The sequence below is a fragment of the Marmota marmota genome, unplaced genomic scaffold, assembly GCF_001458135.2.
Source record: "Marmota marmota marmota unplaced genomic scaffold, marMar, whole genome shotgun sequence".
NCBI lineage: Eukaryota > Metazoa > Chordata > Mammalia > Rodentia > Sciuridae > Marmota > Marmota marmota.
This window is the reverse complement of record NW_025999983.1, coordinates 4,960,423-4,982,748: the sequence shown is the minus strand read 5'-3', so window position 1 is coordinate 4,982,748 and position 22,326 is coordinate 4,960,423. Positions and strand designations below refer to the sequence as shown.

The 22,326-nt window shown below is 51.7% G+C and overlaps 1 protein-coding gene and 1 long non-coding RNA gene across 2 annotated transcripts in view; both read left to right on the top strand.

Moving 5' to 3' along the window:
* Positions 1–9,663, top strand: part of Pacrg (parkin coregulated) — a 499,715-nt gene extending 490,052 nt beyond the window's left edge. The window contains exon 5 of the mRNA XM_048805861.1: positions 9,000–9,663. Within this exon, the coding sequence (XP_048661818.1) occupies positions 9,000–9,160 (161 nt within the window). The 3' untranslated portion in view covers positions 9,161–9,663. The remainder of the gene's footprint in view (positions 1–8,999) is intronic.
* Positions 9,664–12,395: 2,732 nt separating this feature from the next.
* LOC125617611 lies at positions 12,396–20,148 on the top strand. Its single transcript, XR_007348671.1, has 2 exons — positions 12,396–13,130; positions 19,898–20,148. It is a non-coding gene; the product is annotated as an uncharacterized LOC125617611 (long non-coding RNA).
* The last annotated feature ends 2,178 nt before the right edge of the window (positions 20,149–22,326 follow it).

Sequence of the window (22,326 nt, the reverse complement as noted above, 5' to 3'; positions counted from 1 at the left end):
TAAAAATCCCACATCTTCTTCTTCTTGGAGCAAAGACTGCTAATGAAGTAAATAGGATAATCTGATTTTCCTCTATAGAAAAGAAAAGTTTTCCTTCTCAATTTTAAGGAAAATCTAGGTGAATCCTATTTTAAGTTAAGGAAGACATTGAAAAACCAATGAAATAAAATAGAGAACTTCCAATCCTCTAACCCTGGGCGTGTGCTACAACCTACTACCAGCATTTTCCTAGTGGGGGGCAGGCATCCCAGGGCCTCCGTCAACATCAGATCCATGAAGCACAGTTGGAGAATTGTAAAAAACAAGGCCCTGAAGGGAAACCAGAGACCTCCTAACCTTCAGAAAGAAGGGACACCTTGAAATTTAATTCATAAACTCCCCCTTGTCTGTGACTGGATTTGGGCCTTGTTTTTGTTTTTAAGGCTATAGAAAGACCGTTCAGACACTTCAATATTCCGACTTTCTCCCTTCTCACCCTATTGCTGCCATCCTGCAGATACAGGTTCGCCCTGCACCCCTCGAACCTACACTACGCAGCAAAGATGTCCCTGTGTGACCCTCAGGCTGTTGTTCTCTCTCATATGCATTTAAGCTCTGTCAGTTCTTCATCTGTAAACTATGTAACTAACACATAGTAGGTCTACAAATAAATCCTAGTAAATGCTCATATAGATGGAGAAGCCCGGTGTGAAGTGAACCCTGGAATCCCTCACGTTCACCACTCATCTATGGCACTGACCACCTCCTTGAGACCAGTCTGCCCTGATTCCTGTCCTCCCGCAGGTACCTCTGTGAATGGTGCTGCATCTCATGGACTCATAAACCCAAAGCCAGGGTCAGCAAGGACTGCCCAGGAGGGTCTCCTTGCCTGGCCACAACAAGGGCACCATGTGCCAGCATCTGTCCCCAACTCTGCTGATGACAGTCCTTCCCTGAGCCCCACGGGGCCTGGACCCTGGTTCTAAACCTTCCTGTCACCCTTCCTACACTTGAATGGGGTTGTGCCTCACTTCCTTTTCTAGGATTCCTGTGTCCCCTATTGCTCATGTCAAAGTCTTTTCACCTCCCGGAACATGAGTTCCCTTCTCACGGAGGGCAGCTACGGTGTTATTCAGCTCCCACGGCTATTCTACCTGTAGAAGCGACATTGTGTTCTTGTTGTTGCCCCTCATGAGATAAGTCCACAGGGAAATCACTTAGGACAGACAAGCTAGAACAGCCTGATCCTTTTTTGACACAATCTGCTCATTGAGTCATGTTGGCCAACAAAACGAGAGATAAGTTTGCGCTTCGTAAACTTGACTCCTTCTCAGTTCATTGATGACTGCCTCGGTCATTGTATTTATGCTTTGCAAGGATTATTGGTGAGACCTCCTGTTTTCTCAGTATAAAGTTCAAGTCAAAATAGTCCTTCATCAAAGAAGAATCTAATTGGGCAAATCATTGTCAATTGAACATGTGGGAAAAAAACAAAAAAAACAAAAAACAGCCCACACATTAGCCTAAGGAATGAAAATTCCACACCAACTTACTGAAATTGCAGAATGCAATAACATTTGGTAGTGTGTCAACAAATAACGTGAATTTTTAACAGTGCTCTCTTTCTTAACTACAATTAATTTTATAAACATTAGGTCCTTTTGGGTTTTCTTAGAACTTGAATTTGAACTTTTAAGAATTATCCAGTTGCTTTTTGATCGTATTTCCACTTGAAATACAAGGCACCCATTGAATAGCCGTCATTTCCAGGGGCTTGTTCCAAAGTTCTGTTGATATTATAGAAGGTAATGTTAGGATGAGGAGGACACAGAGATCATCCAAAATTCAGTCCCTTCCTATACAAAGGCAGGGACTCCAGTTCAGAGGCGGGAAGCAACCTGCCCACTGATGAACAGCTACTGAGTCACTGAAAACCTCTCTTCCCAGTCATTCATCTTAAGTGGAGTGTCCTTTCCACCGCACCAGTGTTCTCCAATATTCCCATTGACCTCTTAGAAACAACCCTAAGTTGCAGTTGGAAAATGACAATTGTTGAGAGCTCATCATGGTCCATCTCAGTGAAGTTTAGGTATTGAACTGGCCATTGGCCCAAGACCCATGATCTCTTCATTCCCACAAGTGATGGATGAAACCACTCAGGAGGTGCAGATGCCTCCTGGAGCCCTCCCAGAGGTGGTGGCTCAGCGGCCTCTTGCTTTAGTCCCCCAGCTTTGGTGTCAACGAGAGGGCGGGGGTGGGGGGATGCCCAGCTGGGAACCAAGGACTCGGTTCAAAGCTTTGATCTTCAGAGGAAGGAAATCTTGTGAATTTCATTAATGTCAACAAGATCTGAGGAGATTTGAAGTATTTAAGCCCCTGGGCATCTCTAGCAGGCCAGATGCTGTGGTTATTATAAGTTTTGGGGTTGCAAAACCATTCCAACTCTGATTCACACATACATGAACCAAGACTTTGGAAATAACCATTGTCCGGTCATCCTTCAGGGTATGACCTGAAGACCTTCAGTTTCCAAGAGGGATCTGGAGTCAGCCAAGGAAGCAGTGGCTAAGCGTGACCCCAAGACAGAAACACCCAGAATTCCCAGTGGGGTGACGTGTTAAGATTGAGAGGGGAAAAGACCAGTTCCCTCAAAGCAACAGCAAAACTAAATAAAGAAAGTGATTTCTTTAGGTTTCTAAAAGCAGATAACCTCATAACATTTTCCCCAAAGCCTTCTTCTTATACTCAATGTAGAAAAACGAGTTCTGTCCTAGATTCCATGCCCCGCCTTGTCCTCTCCTCTCCATCCTCTCACCTCCAGAAAAGGCCAGAGTGGGGTTCACAGCTGCGTTCCCCATGATCACCCAAGCTTCCTGGAAGAAAATCCATGCAGCTTTATTCTAGAACAGACAAACATGTTTCTACAAAGGAAACTGAATCCAAGCTAACTCCAAATAAACAGCTATTTCTGCTTAAACAAATGTCAGCCCTTTATGGTATTGGAACTGAAGATAGCTTAAAAGACAAAACATAGCCAGGATCTTCTTTCCTCTTTTATTAATTCAAATTAAAAGGAAAAAACTAAAGTAGCCATTTCTGACCTCACAAACATTGTGTTATCTTTTTAATGACATCTTTTTTAAATGGCAAGAGTTATCTTCTTAAAAAACTTTTTACTTCTTAAAAAAAGTTTTTACTGCATGAAAACGGATGTATATGTTTAAATATCAGTTAGAACAATCAGGGAATTGCTGTTCTGGCCACCCCAATCTTCTGACTGCTAATCACCAAATGCAAAGAGAAAACTCACTTAGAATCACCCAACAGAGAATCTGCAATTTGGTTCCGTGCGATGTCTGCAGTAGGTTTCTCCTGCACATACCTGTCGAGACCTGGGCCCCGGGACTCACTTGCTCTGCCCCATGTCATCACCATGATCCAATAGGGAAGGAGGCAGCGTTAGCTGTGACTAGTGCCGTCAGGTCTCCAGGGGAAAGTCCTCCAGTCGGGCTTCATGAGGCTTGGTGTTTCTTAGTCTAGAATCTGAAATCTGAAAAATGACCTTTCTGGTCCAAAAAGAAGTGCTTGTGCCTCTTGCCTTGGTCTTTCTTAATTCCACTCCACACTGCTGCAGTGAGCTCACCCAGCCCCAATGGGCAAGCACCGCGCACCAGAGTTTGATCAGCCGCCGGGTGCGCCAGACGCCCCGGAAGGTGGCATGGCAAAGGTACTTCAGCAGTTTGCTGCACGACGATGAAGCTCTCAAGGGAGAAAAGCCTCCACCTGGACCCGGCCTAGATTCACTTTCAAGTTCCGTGTGCAGAGAGCCCACGTGTGTCAACCCCCACTGCCCACAGGTGGCCAGAGGAAGGCAGAGGCCAAGAGGGTGTCGCAAGCCCTGTGCCTGAGCAGCAGTTAACCTCAAAGCCCGGCTGGAGGGCTGGATCCCTGTTGGGTGCGCTGGAAGGGGCCTGCCTGTCGGGTGCTGCCCCAGGCCACGGAGCGGCTCTCTGCTTACTCACCCTCTCACTCCTACGAGGCTTTCCTGATTCCTCTGGTTATGTGAAATGCTATTATGTCCTTAGGAGGCAACATGGGCCTTCTTTGGTTATTGGGCTTGGCGGTTTACCTTACAGAGCAGCACTTAGAGGCTTGGCGAGGGAAGAGGGTGACCACGCCAGTGGGGTGCCCAAGTTGTCCCTGCGGCTCCTTGTCCATGCAGGGGTTCTCAGTTCCCAGTGGTATTTCCTTTAAACCTGTGTGGAGGGGACAGTCGGGAGAGCCCTGCCGACTAATGACCTGCCTCCCCGCGGTGTGGGCTTGGCCCTCTCCAGAGCCATGCTGCCACCTCCCCCAGGGCATTGTCAACATGAACGGAAGTGCTTCCTTCCTGAGATCAGGCCTGTTTATTTTCTTAGCTAATGTCAGAAAGTACAAATAGATTTCATAAATTACTTCATCTGCTTGGTATGAAATGAACACCACCTCAGGTATTTTGTGTGAGCAATTTGAAGTTAGCATTTATTTGTTTCATGTGTGTTTCCAATAACTCTAATAAAGCTTTCATTTCCAAATAAGTGCATGTGTGTTACTATTCATAAGAATATCTATACGTTTGCCATATAAGAGTATTTTTCCAAAAAGCACCAGAGTCAGAAAAGTCCAAATTTGATTTACGCTGTCCCTGAGCCTCCCAGGGCCGTCCACATGTTATTTACTGCTTTTCCTGTCTCGGAGATAAGAGGCTCCAGCGTCAGGCTAAAACAAATGGGTCAGAGTTCTCCCCAGGCACAGGTCCCGGTGCCGGGCCAAGCACCAAGGGAGATGCAGGCCGCAGGGGCAAGGCCCAGCAGAGCACCCAGTCTGCAGAGAGCATGTGTGACCACAGCCACAGTCGCCGCCATGGCCAGGCTCTCCACCCAGAAGAAATGCTTCTGCGCCAGGGACTGGCCCTGGCTTGGGAAGGCTGCTCTGGCCACCATATTGTCCTTCTTTCTGGCTTCGCTTCCCTTGCCTTTGATTTTTCTCCTTTTCCTGAAATAGCAAATAAGAAAGGAAAAGAATGAGGCTTCCAGAGGCTACAACCTACCACCAGTGAGAGAATATTCACCCAAATCCTACATGATCCCCGTCTGCGACTGGCCTGCATCCACCAAGCCTCAGATAACTTGGTGAAATGTGAACGCAGCTTATGTAAGAGCCCCCTGTGGTGGTCCTTGGGACAAGGTGTCACGATGGTCACTTGGCAGGCCTGAGCTGGGTCGTGCACCAGGAGCATGCCGTCAGAGGATAGGGCTGGGACACACACATCCTCCTTCTGACCCAAATGGCTTCAGAGACAGAAGCATCCAGGTTAGCACAGGTCAAAAAGGTTTAGATAGACAAAGAGTTTGCATATTTTTAATGCTTCAATGCAATGCTTAAACAGCACAGGAAATTCAACATTCGGAGTGATAACTGCATTTAAAGTAACTTCTAACCTGGTGGCAGTTCATGCCTTCTATCTACAAGAACAGGCCCTGAGACCCTTGTTCTTCTCTGTCTGTGTATCATCCTGGTGGAAGCACAAAATCTGGTTTAAACCCTTGCTATAGCCTTATTTGTTCGGCTATAAATAAAACATATCTTTTCCATCATCAACATATCTTTCTAGCTGCTGAACATAAAATAGACTCCTAGCTTTCTAAATTGAAATGTCACCTTCCTAATCAGAATTGACAATTGCAAATAACCATCTGGTTGGCTTTTTTAAAAAGTGTCCTATTTTCACAAACATATTTTCCAACAGCGTCATGTGTGTTTAAAATGGTGAGCTCAAACTAATCACCTCAATTTCAAGTTCTCGAAGAAACTGACAGTATCGCAGTTTTGAAATGAAGATCCCATTACTCACCTGCCTCGCAACAGAGTTTAACACTGAACTGTGCAGTGTCATCACTGAGGCATACAAAATGAGGGGCCTGCTGTCTCTCTGTGGTCTTTTTTCTGCCCCAGTGATACACATTCTGCAACCGCCAAGTATTTTAACTCCAACTCACTTTTTGAACAAGCAACTTTTGTACTGTCCTTTTATCGTTTGGTTTATGCACTGCTGAGGAACAAAACAGCTACATAGTTTACTTACTCCTACAGTTAGATATTTTTTTCGAAGTAAGAATATGAAATAAAGTGCTGCTTGTCGTTGCTACTTTCTGGCGGACAGGGAAACAACAGGGTGTGTTAAGATTTCCATTGTGTGCAGACTTTCCAAACCCTGGGGGGGGGGGGGATTCAGTCTTGACCTTTTGACTAATACGCCAACAAAAGGCACATTTATTAGTGATTAATGTATGTATCTGTGTCCATACCCAGCGGGATCAAGGCCGTCACAGCGCGGCCTCCTCGGGCAGTGTTTCCCACGTGCCCTCGGGTGTGCCTTGGCCTCCTCTGTCCTCCACAAACCTCGATGGTGCCTCCCTCTCCCTAGGAACTCCAGAGACCATGAGCAGGAGCTTATCAGGACTGGGATCAGGGGGGAAGAGGGACCCCAAGAGCAGCCAAAGACCCCCTGGGACATTCTTCCCATTTCCCCGGCATCCTGGAATCCTTTGGAAACTATGCACCCTCTACCCAGACGAGCGTACATTACACACAGAATTCAGATGGTAATCTCAGGGCAGTGTGATCTGTCCTGATCCCATCCAGGCACCAAGGAAGCCCAGGTCTGCAACTCCAGGGTTAGAAGGTAAATCCAGGTGCACCCACCCAGAAAGGGCAGCGCTTCCACTGGGAGAAGCGAGAGAACGTGCTGTCTGCTCGCCTGCGAGCACCGGGGAGGTGGAGACGGACTCACTGAAGAAGGGGCGGTCACGGGGGAGGACTGCTGACGCTCAGACTCGCGGTCTCCTCTCGGCCTCCTTGGCTGCTCCCTCTCCTCTGCCTGACCTCCCACCCTCGCAGGACCCAGGGCTTGGGCCTCAGCCTCTTCCTGCTGCACCTCCAGCTGTGACCTAGGAATGGCACCCGGCCCCACGGCTGCACATGCCATCTCTCACCCCTGACTCTCGAATTTAACTCGGGGGCCCCATCTGCCCACCGCCCACTGGACTTTCCCACCAGCATGTCAAAACCCAGATAAATGAACCAAATCCAATTCCTTCCACTCTCTGATCTGCTCCCCCCACATACACCATGCATCCTGGAATGCTGAGCTGTCTTCCCATTGCCGTCTCCTTGTGCAGGGGTCTGCTTCCTCCTCCTCTGTCGCCGTAGGTCTCGGTGGCCAGGGCTCCCCTGCTGAGCAGCTCTTCTCCCACCTGTGACCAACAGAAGCCAAACCCCACTTCCTCCTGAGGTGCCTGCCCTGGGTGGCCACTCCTCACCACAGCCCTCTCCTCAGGCCACCAGATCAATCTCTGTAAAAAGCATGTATTTTCTGAATGTGCATTATCTGTGTTTTTGTTTATAAAAAGTGTTATCTTTGTTGTTTTGAATTTTTTTTTTTTTTTTTTTACAAAAAATATCATTCCTTGTCTGTTCTGTATTCTAAATCTTATTCTGAAGTCATAGATCCTCTGCAGTTGGGCATGATTGGCCTCTCTGTGGATCAGACTTTACCTTAGCTCTCATGTGATGACCGGGTGGCTTCCACCGTGAGAAAGAAAAGGGCACCTAGTTACAAACGGTTTTATAAACCATTTAAGTTTTTTATGAAAAATGAAAATGCTCCACAGTTGTCTGCCTCACACTACGTTCCTTTTTGGAAATCAGTACGTTTCCGCCTGCCTTGCCCTCCACCAAGAGAGACGGACCAAGATGGCGACTCCCTCCCTGTGCATTAGCCAAGACACCCCTCCGCCCTGCTCTTTTTACATTGGAACTAGATACACGTTGTAAGGCTGTATTTGAGATAGGAATGAGCCGAGTCCTCCTGGTGACGCGCACTTCCTCGGGTTGCGTGGCAGTCCCCTGCAGTGGCATCCTTGCCTGGCTCCTGGCCCTCGCAGAGGAGGGGGCAACCCGTGCACCTTTGCAGGGGCACACTGACCACTGGCCTCTCTGAGCCGAATGCCACAGAAGGTGTGCAAGTGTAGAGAGGAAAACGTGGGGGTTTGATGGTGTGGATGTGAGCGAAGGGGTCGTTCTGTTGGACTCCCACAGTCTCGGCAATTCCTCCGGACACCTCACAGGCTGGGTGCTGTCAGGCGTCTCTCTTCCAAATGGCCCGAGTTTGCAGAGTAGCTCGAGGGTCTCAGATGCAGGTTACGGGGCCTTCCACGCTGCCCCAGCCCTTCCTCTCCTAGAGCCTCGGGAAGGCAGCCGCAGTGGTCACATCTGGGCGCTGCATGGCTGGGCTGGGTTCAGGCCTGCGGGCACCCACTGTGGGTGGCCTGCCCCCTTGGACTCAGAGGTTCCAAAACCAGCAGCAGCCAAAACCCCCTTGAAGCCATAACCCAGAGCTGTCGTTCACAGGGTCAGTGGTCATTCAGGAGTAGCCACTGGCTTGGAGAGCACTTCCCTCCCGTCCCTCCGTCCCGAGTGGTGGGAATGATGGCAGATAACCCAACACCGAACCTGTACTCACAGGAGGGAAAGCTCTCACTGTGGGCAAAAGCTGCAAAGCACAGGGTGGGCTAGGCCTCTCCTTCCAAAGTACACCCCTTTTAATCCCAGGGACCAATACCTGGGCCTTCTAAATGCACCATGCTGTGAGACTTGGAACTCCGGGCCCAGGAGAAGAGTCGGTGCCACAGTCAGAGAAAAGAGCCCCTCCCAGGCTTGCGGCAGGTCTTGAACCTGTGATTAACTCACTTTCGTTTACTCCATTGTTTTTTAATGTTAAATCATTTTCCATCAGCTCCATGTGAGGTTTGGGTACTTTTGATTAGTTGTCACTATTTCTAAATCTCAGCATGGTCACGTAGAAATGTTAACTCTTTGGTTCTCCTAGTCACCATTCAGAGGAAGGGTCTAGACTGGTGTGTAGGACTTTGGGGAGCCACACGGGAATAACCAGCCTCTTTGTGTGTTTGCATGACCAGTTAACTCTGGGGATGGCATCGACTACAGCCAGCAGAAGAGAGAGAACATCGGGGACCTGATCCAGGAGACGCTGGAAGCCTTCGAGCGCTACGGAGGGGAAGACGCCTTCATCAACATCAAGTACATGGTCCCCACCTACGAGTCGTGCTTGCTGAACTGACGGTGGGAGCAGCTTGCCTGAGAGCCAGGCTTCCCTGGGGCCGCGGTCATCTGTCTCTGCCGCTTTTAGCATCTCATTACTAGTGACTTCCACGCTTTCTTTCTACAGCTGCTAGAATAGTGGCTCATGGGCCACTGGACTGTTCGCCCTATTGAGAGCAAGGCTTTCCGATACATAAATAGTGCCTGTTTCTTAGATTACAATAGTGTACTGTGCTTATTTGTTCTAGGAGAAGAATTGCTTCTTTATACAGCTCAGATGGAGGCAGGAGTTGGAGTTAAACCTTCACTTGTGTAGACAATAAAACTATAATTTTCATACGCAATTCAGCAATTGCTGAGCAGTGTCCGCCTGCCCTGAGGGTGATGTCAGAGGCTGTAAGGGAAGAGTTTGTGCTGACTGCTTAATAGGTGTTTGTCATGGAAGAGAAGCATCAGTTCAGGGTGCCTCTCTAGCAGCTGTGCAGAATAATGTGCTTTGACATTCAATAAAAGTGTTGAATCCATATTCCAATTACAGCAGGAGATTTTTGCAGCCCGTTATAACCTCAGCTATAGACGTAATTAATGCTTCTAGCCTGCTAGTGATCTGGGCTTCGAGGCCTTTCCAGTCTACATCTGGGTGCTGGTGGGGAAGCTGGGGAGGGGCTGGGGTCAGGGTGACGCGTGAAGCGTAACTTTGCAAACAGGGTTTGAAACGGAAAGCAAGGCCGGATCCTGGTGCACCGTGTCATGCACCGCATCTCAGGACCTGGCCTGCTGCTGAGAAGGCGGCCCGCAGTTGGTTGCGGGCTTTTCATCATTCCTGAAAACAGCCCACATGCATCTTCATGATGGCCCCCGTGGGATCTCCCCCAGGCAGCTCTGCCTTCACTTCCTCCTGCTGGTGGAACGGCTCTCATCACGCCGCGGGCAGGTCTGAGGGCAGCATTTCAGGAGTTCATTGAGACAAAGCTAAAGATGTGCACTTTCCATTCAACAAAGAAGGGAAAGGTGGTGCCCAAAGAGAAGACTGAGAGTCACGCTGGACCGCGGCTGTTCAGCCTGCCACCCGGAGCTCCCGGAGTTTGAAACGCAGCCCAGAAAACTTCCTAGGCAGACGCTGGCTTTGCACACCTAAGCAATGCTATACTTGCCCAGAAATGCATAGCCTGAATGTCTTGTTTCTGTAGCAAAATGCAATTTCTGCATAAAAGTGAAGAAATGAGCTGTGTTCCTCCATCCACTGAGCTTTGGCCTCAATATTATTGTTAGTAGTTGTCGAAGGCGCAAGTTTCCAAAGGCAAACACCGATTTTGTGAACTAGTTCATTATTCATTTTCACTGATTGCTGTCTCAGCATGTGGATTCTAGCACTTAGATGTTACCACCTAGTTTCTGTAAGCATTTTTTAGAATAAATGGAGATTATAATGATCAGGCAGAACAAATGAGCTCTCACATATAATGTTTGGAAACAACATACCTAGAAGTAGACATGGGAAAATCAAGGAAGGTCTGCTGCAAACTATGACGTCCTATTGTACCCGCTAGCTGTGGTCCTGGTCTGTGGTCACACTGGACACCAAAGTTCATAATATTATTATTTGGAAAGACCATGGTTTGTTGGCACCTTCGAAAGCCTGAGCCAGAACAGCTCCTACTAAGTTCAGCTAATAAACACAGATGTGGGCCTGGCTTCTCACCCTCTCATCTTTCGCATCAATACTGCCTGACATGGCTGCCAAGAGCCCCAACTTGGGCTTGGTATTAAAACTTTAGGCTTTATTCCCCAGCTCTGTCACTCATTGGCTGTGCTGTCTTGGGCAGATTACTTAACCTCTCTGACCTCATGTGTCCTCAGCAGTGATGTGAAGGTTACCCCTGCCTGCAAGGGTGCTGTGAGCATCAGAGGTTTTTCCATATAAAGTACCAGCATCGTTTCTCACACTCACTGAGCTTTTATTTCAGAGAGAAGCAGCATGAAGGATAACTCATTTTTACCCCAATAGAGCAATATGCCTTTGAAAACTCCTATGGTGCTCCTAGCATGGAAGTGGTGAGCTCCTTGAAATAAGGGGATCGTTTTGCAGAAAAAAAACAAAACAACTGCACAGGCAACACCTGGAGACTGAAAAGCCAGACAAGACAGAACACACATCTTCGCTGGTTTACTAATATAGAATCAGGAATGGTCTGCTTTCTCTTATCGTCTGTTTACTCCAGACTTGGCTTCAAGTCTCCCAAATAATTCCTCAAACTCAAAAGGNAGCACTTGCCTAGCATGAATGAGGCCCTGGGTTTGTCCCTAGCAGGGAGGAGGAGGAGGAGAAGGAGGAGGAGAGGGAGGGGGAGGGGGAGGAGAGAGAGAGAGGGATGGGCCCTCTCCGGCCTCCAGGCCTGGGCTAGGTGGAGGCTCTCTCATCCGCTGCGTGCCTACAGGACTCTTGCCTTCGGGCTCTCTGATGAAGCACTGAGCGCAGCACAGACGTGCCAGGCAGGGCTCGTCTGTGTGCTCTGATGCGGTTATACTGACTCAGAGATGCCACTCAGGAGTAGCAGTTAAAGGACGCTACAAGTAGGACCCTGGAGAGCAGAGCCCACGGGCCAGTGGGTCTGTCACTCGGGAGCTTGTGCAGCAGGGGCAAGCCAGGTCACTGCAAGGGCCCGATGATGGATGCAGGCACAGTGGTCACAGCAAGGCCACAGCCCACACTGGGCGGTCAAAGTCTCCCTACCACTGGTCACAAGGCAGCTTGGGCAAGCTACGTCAATTCTCTAAAACTCAAATCCTTCATCCAAAAGTGCGCTCAATGATGTCTACTCTGCGGGTTCGTTACAAGCATTGTATGAAAAGCTCACGTCCCTGAAGAGCTCAGCAGAATGCCGGCCTGGTGTCTGGAGCCTGCGGTGCTCCACCCATGTGGACCCCAGGGAGGGTGGGCTCTCGTTGACTGACAAGACCGCCCTCCATGGGGGGTGGTCTCTGCCCCTCTCACCAGCATAGGTTGTGGCTGAAACACAGTTCCAGGTGAGAAGGACCTAGGACTTTCACAGTCACCACCCTCCTGGAAACCACCCTCGGGAGAGTGACCTCCCCTCCCCCAGTGCCACAAGAACAGCCGGCTAAGTCTTGAGATGCGTCTGGCTGCAATACAGAATTGGAAAGCTGTGAAAGGGTGGCGTGTTTGGAAAACATTGTCAAAACTAAGATTTCCTAAACAAAGAAAGCCTAAGCCTCCCTGGGGTGTACTTGCATGAGGTTCTGGAGAAGTCTGGTGCAGGCCGTGGGACGTCTCATGGTGCTAACTTAAAAAGCAAAAACAGAGCAATCCTAGGTCTGTCTCAACACCCACTGCATCTCTCCCTTCTTCCAGCGATTTTGAAATGTTTATCACCAGCTCTTTCTCAGCAAAAGCTGGGAGACTCAAAGAAGCTCCCGGAGATGCAGCACACCTGAGGGATCACCCCACTGTCCCAGGTGTGCATCCCCCTCAGACAGGAGCCACCCATCGGCTCCATTTCACCATCCCAGGAGCCTTTGTCTTCAGCAAACTGAAGCTGGCTTCGGTCAAGTTCCCACTGACCCCAGTCAATGTGTGACTGGGCCCTAATCATCCAGGCCCAGAAGGACCGGGCACTCACAGCTGGACCAGGGGTGTCCATGTCGGACTGGGGCAGCTGGGGGGTGAATATTCTCAGCTCCTCTCCAGGGTCCCCAGGGCCTGCTGCGTGCTCACAAAACACCATGTTCTTCCAAGGCCCAGAAAGAAGGGCTTTCCCAAGTTCAACCAACACGCGTCCTTTAAAAAGCCACATCGGAAGCGAGTTCTCCTTCCTGTCTCCTTGTGTGCTCTGGAACCACCATTTCTTTGCTCCATAGGAAACCTGAGCATGATGTCCTGGGTACTGGAGGGGCAACTCTGAAATAATCCCTGCTCCCCGCTCCACTGGGATTATCTGTAATCATGACGGTTTACTACAAAAGGAACGGTAAGTATCCTCTCTGCCCTGCCGTGGGGGGTGGAGGGACACAAGCATGCTTGGCTTATCAAGAGCATTTTCCAACAGGAAAATACATCTTGGTGTTGAATCTGATTCTAAAAATATCTCCCACCATCTTGGTCTCTTTTGCAGTCTTAAATGTGTGAGCGTGTACTCACTGGATGGGAATGCAACGCACAGGGTGGGCTTTGTTTCTGAGCAACCCCAAGTGACAGTGGCTTCCCCTCTGGTTCGAGGGCTACTGCTGACATTAAGGAGGAATGCAGCAGCTGCAGAAGGCAGCCCGTGCCCTCCTCAAGGAGGGGTTTTATTATTGGGGCTCTTACCCAGTTTTAGGCCTCGCTCCTGGGGTAAGTGACTGGACAATTCGCCAGTTCTCTTACCCGCAGCTAAGGGCATAGACAGATACTTAGGGCAAGTGCACTCTGCTCGCTGGTTTCCTCGCGTTTCTGTTTCAAGGGTCGGCTTTTGCTTTCCCCAGTGGGAATATTTTTAAGGTACTTGGATGCTTGGCTCATTTGTACTTTGCCAAGTTTCTGTAAGTTTAAATCTGGGTGAAAGGATACGTTCTCTTCCTGTGCTTGATAAGTCTGAGAATTTATTACTTTAGTTTCTCTTTTATTTAGAAATTATTGAGAAATACTGCCTTGCCTTAAGAATCCTTTGGAAACTATGCACCCTCTCCCCAGACGAGCGTACATTACACACAGAATTCAGATGGTAATCTCAGGGCATTGTGATCTGTCCTGATCCCATCCAGGCACCAAGGAAGCCCAGGTCTGCAACTCCAGGGTTAGAAGGTAAATCCAGGTGCACCCACCCAGAAAGGGCAGTGCTTGCACTGGGAGAAGCGAGAGAACGTGCTGTCTGCTCGCCTGCGAGCACCGGGGAGGTGGAGACGGACTCACTGAAGAAGGGGCGGTCACGGGGGAGGACTGCTGACGCTCAGACTCGCGGTCTCCTCTCGGCCTCCTTGGCTGCTCCCTCTCCTCTGCCTGACCTCCCACCCTCGCAGGACCCAGGGCTTGGGCCTCAGCCTCTTCCTGCTGCACCTCCAGCTGTGACCTAGGAATGGCACCCGGCCCCACGGCTGCACATGCCATCTCTCACCCCTGACTCTCGAATTTAACTCGGGGGCCCCATCTGCCCACCGCCCACTGGACTTTCCCACCAGCATGTCAAAACCCAGATAAATGAACCAAATCCAATTCCTTCCACTCTCTGATCTGCTCCCCCCACATACACCATGCTCCGGGCCTCAGCCCAACAGCCCTCCACCCCCGATATTCCACATCTGGACCAGAACCTCACAAAGCCTGTCTGCCAAGCCTCGTTCTGGCTCCTTCTACCTCGTCTAGACCAACTAGCCATCTTGCCTATCTACCTCCCTGTGGGGTAGCCTCTCCTGGAATCCAGTGACCCTTTCAACACAAACCCCCAAAGCTCCCCGTCCCAGCACTGAGGTGAAGCCCGCGGGGACTGCGTGTTGCAGGAGCCATGAGGTCCCATTTGCTCTGAGTGTTTCCTTCCACAGTCCCAATTCCGGGTGGCGGGGCAGCCTCGCTGTGTGTTGAGGTCCAATGGGGCCTGCAAGTTCTCACCCCAGAGCTTGGCACTAGCAGTCCCCTAGGCCAGGTGTGCACTCTGCTCCTCCCCGGCCTCATTCTGGGCCTCCCTCAGAAGGCCACTCTTGACGATTAAGAAGCTGTGGTGAATGTGTGCAACGACGTCCTACTCAGCCACCAAGAAGAATGAACTTAACGGCATTCGCCAGGAAGTGGATGGAAATGGAGACTCTCACACTCAGTGAAATCAGTCAAACTCAGAAGCTCAAAGGCTGAGTATTTTCTCTCATATGCAGAAGCCACCCACCCCCCTGACTTAGAGATCACTGGACTATCTGAGGGTCTCCGTCTCAAAGGAGGAAGAATCATCAACCCAGTGTTAGATCCACCGAAGACTCCGGACTGTAAAATACAAAAGGGCGGTGCTATGGGGATCGCCATTCACGATTCTGTTTAAACCAAGTCGGAGGGAAGTATTTTAAATATCCCTGGAGCTCCCAGAAACGGGAGCCTCCCAGACAGAGAGATGAATGTCCCCCATGGGCACAGCACCAGTGTCGCAGACTCCGTCTCCCTCCACGTGTCTGGCTGGCTGCTCTTGGGAACCGTGCAGCCTCACCGTCCGGACCTCAGTGAGGCTGCAGTCAGGGTGTGGTCCCTTCCAAACAGGTCCCAGTCCCATGTACACTCCTTGTAGGGGCCTCGAGCAGAAAGGGGCTCAAGCATCCATTTAAATCCACATCCTCGAAGACGCTCAGCAGAACTGACCCGAGGGTCCTAACCCCTTGGCCACCAGCATTAACCCCAGCATACCCTAGATCAGTGGTTCCCAAAGTAGGGTCCCTGGCACAGCAGCATCACCTGGGAGTTTAGAGACAGGCTAGTTCTTGGGGTGCTGCTCATTATTACCAAATCCAACTCCAGGCTGAGGCCTGCTGGTCTTCCAGGTGACAGAAGTGTCCTGCACAGTGGTGAGCCACTGTCCCAAACCAAGGCTTTGCCCAGGCGTTAATTCCCAGCCCTTCAGAAGGCCCAGATGAGCTGAAAGTCGGGGGTCCTCAAGCCGGGGTCTCCACGGGTCCTGCTTTCAAGGTGGCCACTCCCGTGATTCTCCATTAGGCAAGAGGACTCTTCAGGGAACTGAATCTGATTCAGACTTCAGGACTCTAGGAAGCCTTCACCTCCCCTCGTCAGGAAGACAGCCAGATTGTCCCCACTCTGCAGAATGTCCCTGAGAACAATATGGCTGACATCAGCCAGTGAAAAGCCATGGTTAAACCCGTGTTCTTTGCTTCAAGCTTTATCAGGAAAACAAAAAGGCTTAGGCGTCTCCCTGCTGGAGGTAGCCATTCCAAGTAGTCACTGTCATTGTCATCTCTATATGTGAAGCTTAAAAAAAAAAAAAATGAGTCAGTTATGTTAATACAAAAAGGGAACTTTCTAGTGAAGGCTCAAAATGCAAGGAATTTGGATCAGCTGAACCGACTGACTGACGTGTGACTTTGCTACCAGACACACGCCTGCTGAGCAAGATGGCTCTGTTAGCGTTTCCTCGTGGCCGCAGGTCTAAGTCTCCGTGGGTTGGTGAAAGCAACCTACAGCTAAAACTATGTCCACATGCAGCAAGGCCCACGTGTCCCTGGATTCTGGGAGATGCATAATCGGGGCATTCTAGAAGCACAGCTTTAAATGGTCTTTCTGTTCCTGCCTCATGCATCTGGGACCGTGGACGTTATATCCAAATGCAGCCAGAAAAATGTCCCATAAAGAACTTTATTGACAAAAAGGTAAATTTCTAATCACCCTTTCAGTAGGCTTCATTCAGAAGGGGTACTGTGTCATAAGAGCAGGATTTTTATGGCCCTCTTAGGAATTCTCCATATTAAAAGAATGTTTTCAGTTTAGAGAGAACCCAACTGCAAAACATTCCTGAACTGTGACCCGCTTTGCCCTGATCTCACATTATGTGGTGGATCTTTGTCTCCGGGAGGGGAGGACGACCTCCTGCTTGCTGTGCTGTTTTGCCATTGCAGAGCTCAACAACCAAAAGGATTAAAATGCCCCGTTGCAAAGCAATTCAAGGACATGCTTGAATTGCTAATAGCTGTCACTAACACGGCAGGGGCCACATGTGTAACAAATACCACCATGTCCCACAAAGGAGTCCTGACTAAGGAAAGCTTTCCTCTGGAAAAGGTCTGCAGGAACCCAAGAGCAGTTCCCCCCTGCAGTGAGGGAGCCCACCATGGGCTCATGGGAGCTCACCTTCCCTCCTCGGGTGGTTCCTGGGGAGACCCAGCACGGCATGTGAGAGGCACAGGGCAAGGAATGTGGGGGGTCATCAGCGTGACCGGCACACAAGAGCAAACTTTGTACTGTCTGTAGAGAAGGGAGTTAAAACCTGAATCCCGTTCACAGCAGGGCTGTAAAACAAGTAGAAGGTGACCCCGGGGATTTGTGATAGTCTGGAGGATTATAGCTAGAGAGGGATGGCGTCCTATAGATGCACCCGCGTCCTAGGTCAGTCTTCAAAACAGAGACCTGACTCCAATCCAGAAGATAAAATGAAGCCCAGGGCTGGTGGGAGGGGTGAGAAAGCCTGTGCAGCTGGGCCCCGGCTCAGGCCAAGCTCCAGACTCTCTAGAGTATTGATTCCCAGTAGGACCCAGGCAGCCTCAGTTCCCCACCTGGAAATGGGCAGACGATGAGGCGGTGGAAGGAGGCCTGTCAGGCCCGAGGCTGACCTTTCCATAGGAAACACTCCAAACATATGGGAAAAGACAGAAACATAAAATGAACACCGAGTACAGAAATAGAAATGAGAGTATGTGGCCACTGTGGCCACAGTGACAGCACCCCATGCTGCTCTGGTAAGGTCTGCCACCAGCGTGTGCCTAAGATTGTGTTCTACCGCCCCCCCCCCGCCCCCCGCGCTCACAGTGACCGGAGCTATGGGGGACCCTGGGGAGCCGCATTTTCAGCCGGGGTGAACACGGCCTCTGTCACTTGGAAGTGGTTTCCACTGCATTTTATGGCGAGAGTGTCGGCTTGGCTCAGTTCTCCTGCAAAAGACACATGGCCTCTGCTCATGGGCCACCCGACTCCCCTTTGCCATCGTCCGCCTGTCCTCCCAGTCTCCGGCTCCACCCTCTTCTTTCAAGAGCCCGCACCGCGCCCGGTGTTTAAATCCGTCCCATGGCTCCTTGAACACAGTCGGCATGAGACTCACGCCGCCAGCCCGACACCTCTTTCTACTGTCCACAGAGATGACAGCTCCAGGCGTGGAGGTGTCTCTACTGATGGTGCCCCCAGGTGGGGAAGGAGGCCGGGGAGCGGGGTGGGCCCAGAGCCTCCTCCCCACTGGCCAGACGCATGCTCCTGCAGCCCGGGCCTGAGAGTCTGGAGCTTTCTGTGCGCCCCTACTCGCTCCTGGGCAGAGTTTGGTCCTGCTGCCCATGGTGCCTCTGCCCCAAGGCAGGAGAAGAGCTGCAGAGCATCGGTGGGGACAACTGAGGCCCAGGATGTGCCGGCTGGGCAGGGGACTGCAGTCAGCAGGCCGCTCCAGGCCTGAGTAAGATCATCACTCTTGCTCACAGCAACCCGCGAGGTGGGCGAGGGGCGTCATAGATGAGGAAACCAGCGTTCAGAGAAGGGAAGTGACTCTCCTTCACAGCGCCCTGATGAAGCGTGAAGGCCAGCGAGGTCTGGGCTAGTTGTGCCCAGGCCCAGTCCTTCTCGCGGCTCACCACCATGGGCATCTCCTGAGGAGCTGGAGGAAGCAGGCCAGGCTCTGCTCACACAAAGAGTTCACAGTTTCCGTGAAAGTGTTCCCGGGGGGCCTTTAAACCCCACTCCAAGCTGACCCAGGACTTCCCCTCTGGAAGCTTCGAGAAGGGCCACCGGTCACAGAGGCTCCCACCCTGGGCAGGAAGTCGGCCTTCAGAGGCTCAGAGTCCTTAGCACCTGGGCATGCTGAGTCCAAGCAGGGACATCCACACTTCAAGAAGGGGCAAAGCCATGAAGAGCCCATGTGGGGAGGGGCTCCCTCCTCCCGGTGCCGCACTGTGCATGGTTGGCATGTGATTGGCATGTCCATCCCTGAGACGCTTCCCATTTCCTCCTGTTGGGAACCACAGTCCTTTCCTTTCTCCCTGCCACCGGCACCCAGAACTGACCCAAGCAGCACTTCCCTCATAGGTCCAGCCCAAGACAGCACTTATTCTTGACTCAGAGCTTTCTGGTTTCTACCTCTGGGTGGTGTGAGGGGCCCTGCCCAAGCTGAATCCAGAGACCAGGTTCTCAGACCAGCTGATCCAAACAGCTGGGAGGTCGGGGCCAAGTAACTCAACTCCCCTGGTCCTCTGTTCCCCTTCTGTGTTGGAGGAATGTCTTGATCCCAAAGTTTCTTCCAAATATCAGATTCTGCGATTCTGGTCTGTGGTGACAGAGGACAGTCCTCTCTCCTTCTGCCTCCGTGGAGGCAGTGAGAGGGCAGTGAGCAAGTGACCCCAATCTGAAGCCGGCTGCAGGGGACGGCACTCCCCTCCCAGAGAGAGGCCACCCTCCCTGGGCCCAAGACTTTCTCAGGGAGGAAGTGGGACTGGGCCCAAGGTTGTCTGCCGGGGCCTGGGAACCCCCCGATGTGGCAGGGTGGAGAGCATCGTGTGCCAGCCTGTAGCCCTTCCGGGGCTCCTGGGGCACCGCTGCCAGTGGCTGCTTTCACCAGGACTGAAAGGGCCGGGATGCCAGCACTTTCCCACAGTCCCTCCCCGCTGGACAGGCACTTGCCATGGCCGTCACGCAAAGAGCTGTTCTTGTCTTCCTTTACTTCCTTGCCCTCCTTTTAATCCTCTCTGGCCTGATGTAGGCAAATCCCAACAGCCAAGCCTGTCCCCTGGGACCATTCAGGGTAGGACCCCACTCCAGGCCTGTCCCACCAGGACCCCTCCCCCTCCTCCTACGTTCCCCCCGTTTCCCAGCCCGATCTCCCGGATGAATCTTCAAAGACTAGAAGGAGGGATGATGGTCCTTATTCTAAAGGAACAAGGACGGTAGTTTGATTCAATTAGAAATGTGGCAAGGGATGGGAGGTGACAGGCTTTTAAAGCACTGGTCCCCTGCGAGGGGTGTCTTGGGTTATAACTTCCTGTTCCATCACACCATCCACCGTGGGCCACCTCTTCCTCACAGGTGCACTCCCGACCTGCCTTGGAGGACATGAGGAACCCAGAGGTGGGGGGAGCCTGGCCTCCGCTTCTCCCAGCCTCCAGCGGCACCCCAGGGGTCCTGGGTGCAGGTCCCCTGCCCTGCCTTCTCCCCAGCACCCCTCCCTGCCCTTTGCCCAGTCCCACTCGTTTTCCTCTTCTTTGTTTCGCTCTCTGGGGTCCAGTGAACCTCTGGGCGGTTTCTGGGTCCACCAAAATAAAACAGTGATGTCCTCCGGCAACGAAATGACGCTGCATGAATGAAGGGTGGCGTGGGGGAGGGGCGTGGAGAGGGACCAGAGAACCCGCACCGGGAAGGGGAATGGGCAGGAGCTGTGGTCTCCTCAGGCGCAGCAGATGAGGGTCAGGGGGCCGGCTCTCCTGGACCAGGGGTGTTTGCTCCCGTGGTTGTGGTTCTCTGGTGCTTCCTGCTACTCTCTCAGAACACATCTGAGCTGCCTCACAGGAGCCTCTCCAAGGTGGGCAGCAAGTGTGATTCCCCTATCGAGGAGCAAGATTCTCCCCACCTGCCACTTCAAGAAAGCTCTTGTGACCCCTCAGTGGCCATCGATCCCAGAAGCCACAGTCTCTGAACTTGCACCCGCTCCCCACCAAACCAGGTCAGGTGAGCCCTGAGGAGAGGGGTGAGTTCCCCTGAGCTACCCCACTCACTGTCCAGCAGGGCAAGGCAGAGAGGCTGTCCTAGCAGGACTCTGCCACACCGTTGGCCGGAGAGGAAAGTACTGCCACCATTCACACTGTGACCCTCTTGCTGCACTCCCGGGTATTCACCCAGGAGAAATGAAAGCATTGTGCACAAGATCACTTGTCCAAAAACATCCGTCACAGCAAAATACTAGAGAGGCCCAAGTGTCCCTCCTCAGGAGATTGAAGAGTCGGGTCACAGCGGAGCTAGGCGTGTGGGCCCATCTACTTGGGAGTTCAAGGCCAGCTGGGCAACCCCGTAAAACAAAACAGCAGCCAAACAACCTCCTGACAGACCCAGGAGGTGGGACGTGGTACGGCACAACTGTTCCGAAGCATACCCCCGACCCTAACCCCAACGAGTCCTTGTGAAAAGGGGCCAGCACGGGTTAGCCCAGGGACCCAGCCCCCTGTTCAGATGGACGGCCATGGATCAGGTTTCCCTTTGAATAAAACCTTTGAGAAGAACACACAGTTTGATCATCGACTAGGCAGTAGGTGAGAAGGAATGTGGTGAAAGACCACTGAGTGAAGCAGGTCACCAAATCACACACACTTTGTGTTGTCCTGCATTCCTAGGAAGACAGGACGGCTCTCGGGTGACCTGTGAGTGCTGGACGCTGGCTTTTACCCCTTGTTTTGTGGTCTCTCTTTTCTAAATTGCTACAACCCATGCATTCACATCCACCCCGAGTTAAACTGTGTCCCCCAAAGTCAAAGTCAAAGTCCCCCAGTGCCGAGTAACTCAGATGGGACCTTCTTGGGAACAAGAGTTGGTGCAGGGTAGTGGGTTCAGTGGGGACCAGGCCCTGAGGACCTTGCCCCACATGACTGATGTTCTTACTTTCAAAAGGGGAGAAATGAACTAATGTGACATCTCCAGACATTGAAGTTAAAAGAGAAGCCAGGGGCTGGGGCTGGGGCTCACGGTAGCGCACTCGCCTGGCGTGAGTGAGGCACTGGGTTCGATTCTCAGAACCGGATATAAATAAATAAAATAAAGGTCAATTAACAACTAAAAAAAAAATTAGAAAAAAAAAAAAAAGAGAGAGAGAGAGAAGCCCTGTGTGCCTGGAAGACGCCACCCCGCTGCCACGCGGCCACCAGGTAGTTACACCTCCTTCCTCGTGGGCTGCCGCGGCCTGCAGGCCTCCCTCCAGAGGGGCATGCAATCTGGGCAGAGACCCCCAGGAGAGGCCTGAGAGTGGGCACACAGGGCCAGGCACCTCCCCATGGCTGGCACTGAGTACGGGGCACTGAGCCACGTGGGCGGGCCCTTGGACGCTAGGCCCAGTGAGCTGGGAGTCTATTATTATAATGAAACGCCCGGTCCTCCGGGCCCCAGGCTGGGCACCGAAGCCTGAGCTGAGTCGGGCCCAGAAGATCAAAATAACTTCCAAGAATAACCGGCCAGCGGCCTGTGCTGTGGCTGGAGGGCAGCTGTTCGCGGGGCCGCCTGCACTTCCTCCCGGGCTCCCCAGCCGGGTTATCATGTCGCACACACTGAAACTCCATCAGCGAGACAATCGGAGGAAGTGTGGCGCTCTCTCCACACAGGAGCCGAACAGGGACCCTGCTTATCAAAGGGACAAGATTTATTCAGTTGCTACCAACTTCCAAAGACTTCCTTTCCCAAAAGAAAGGCCGGGAGGGAGGTCGTGTCCTCCGGCCACCTCAGCTGAGCCAACAGCACCATCTGCTTCACTTCAA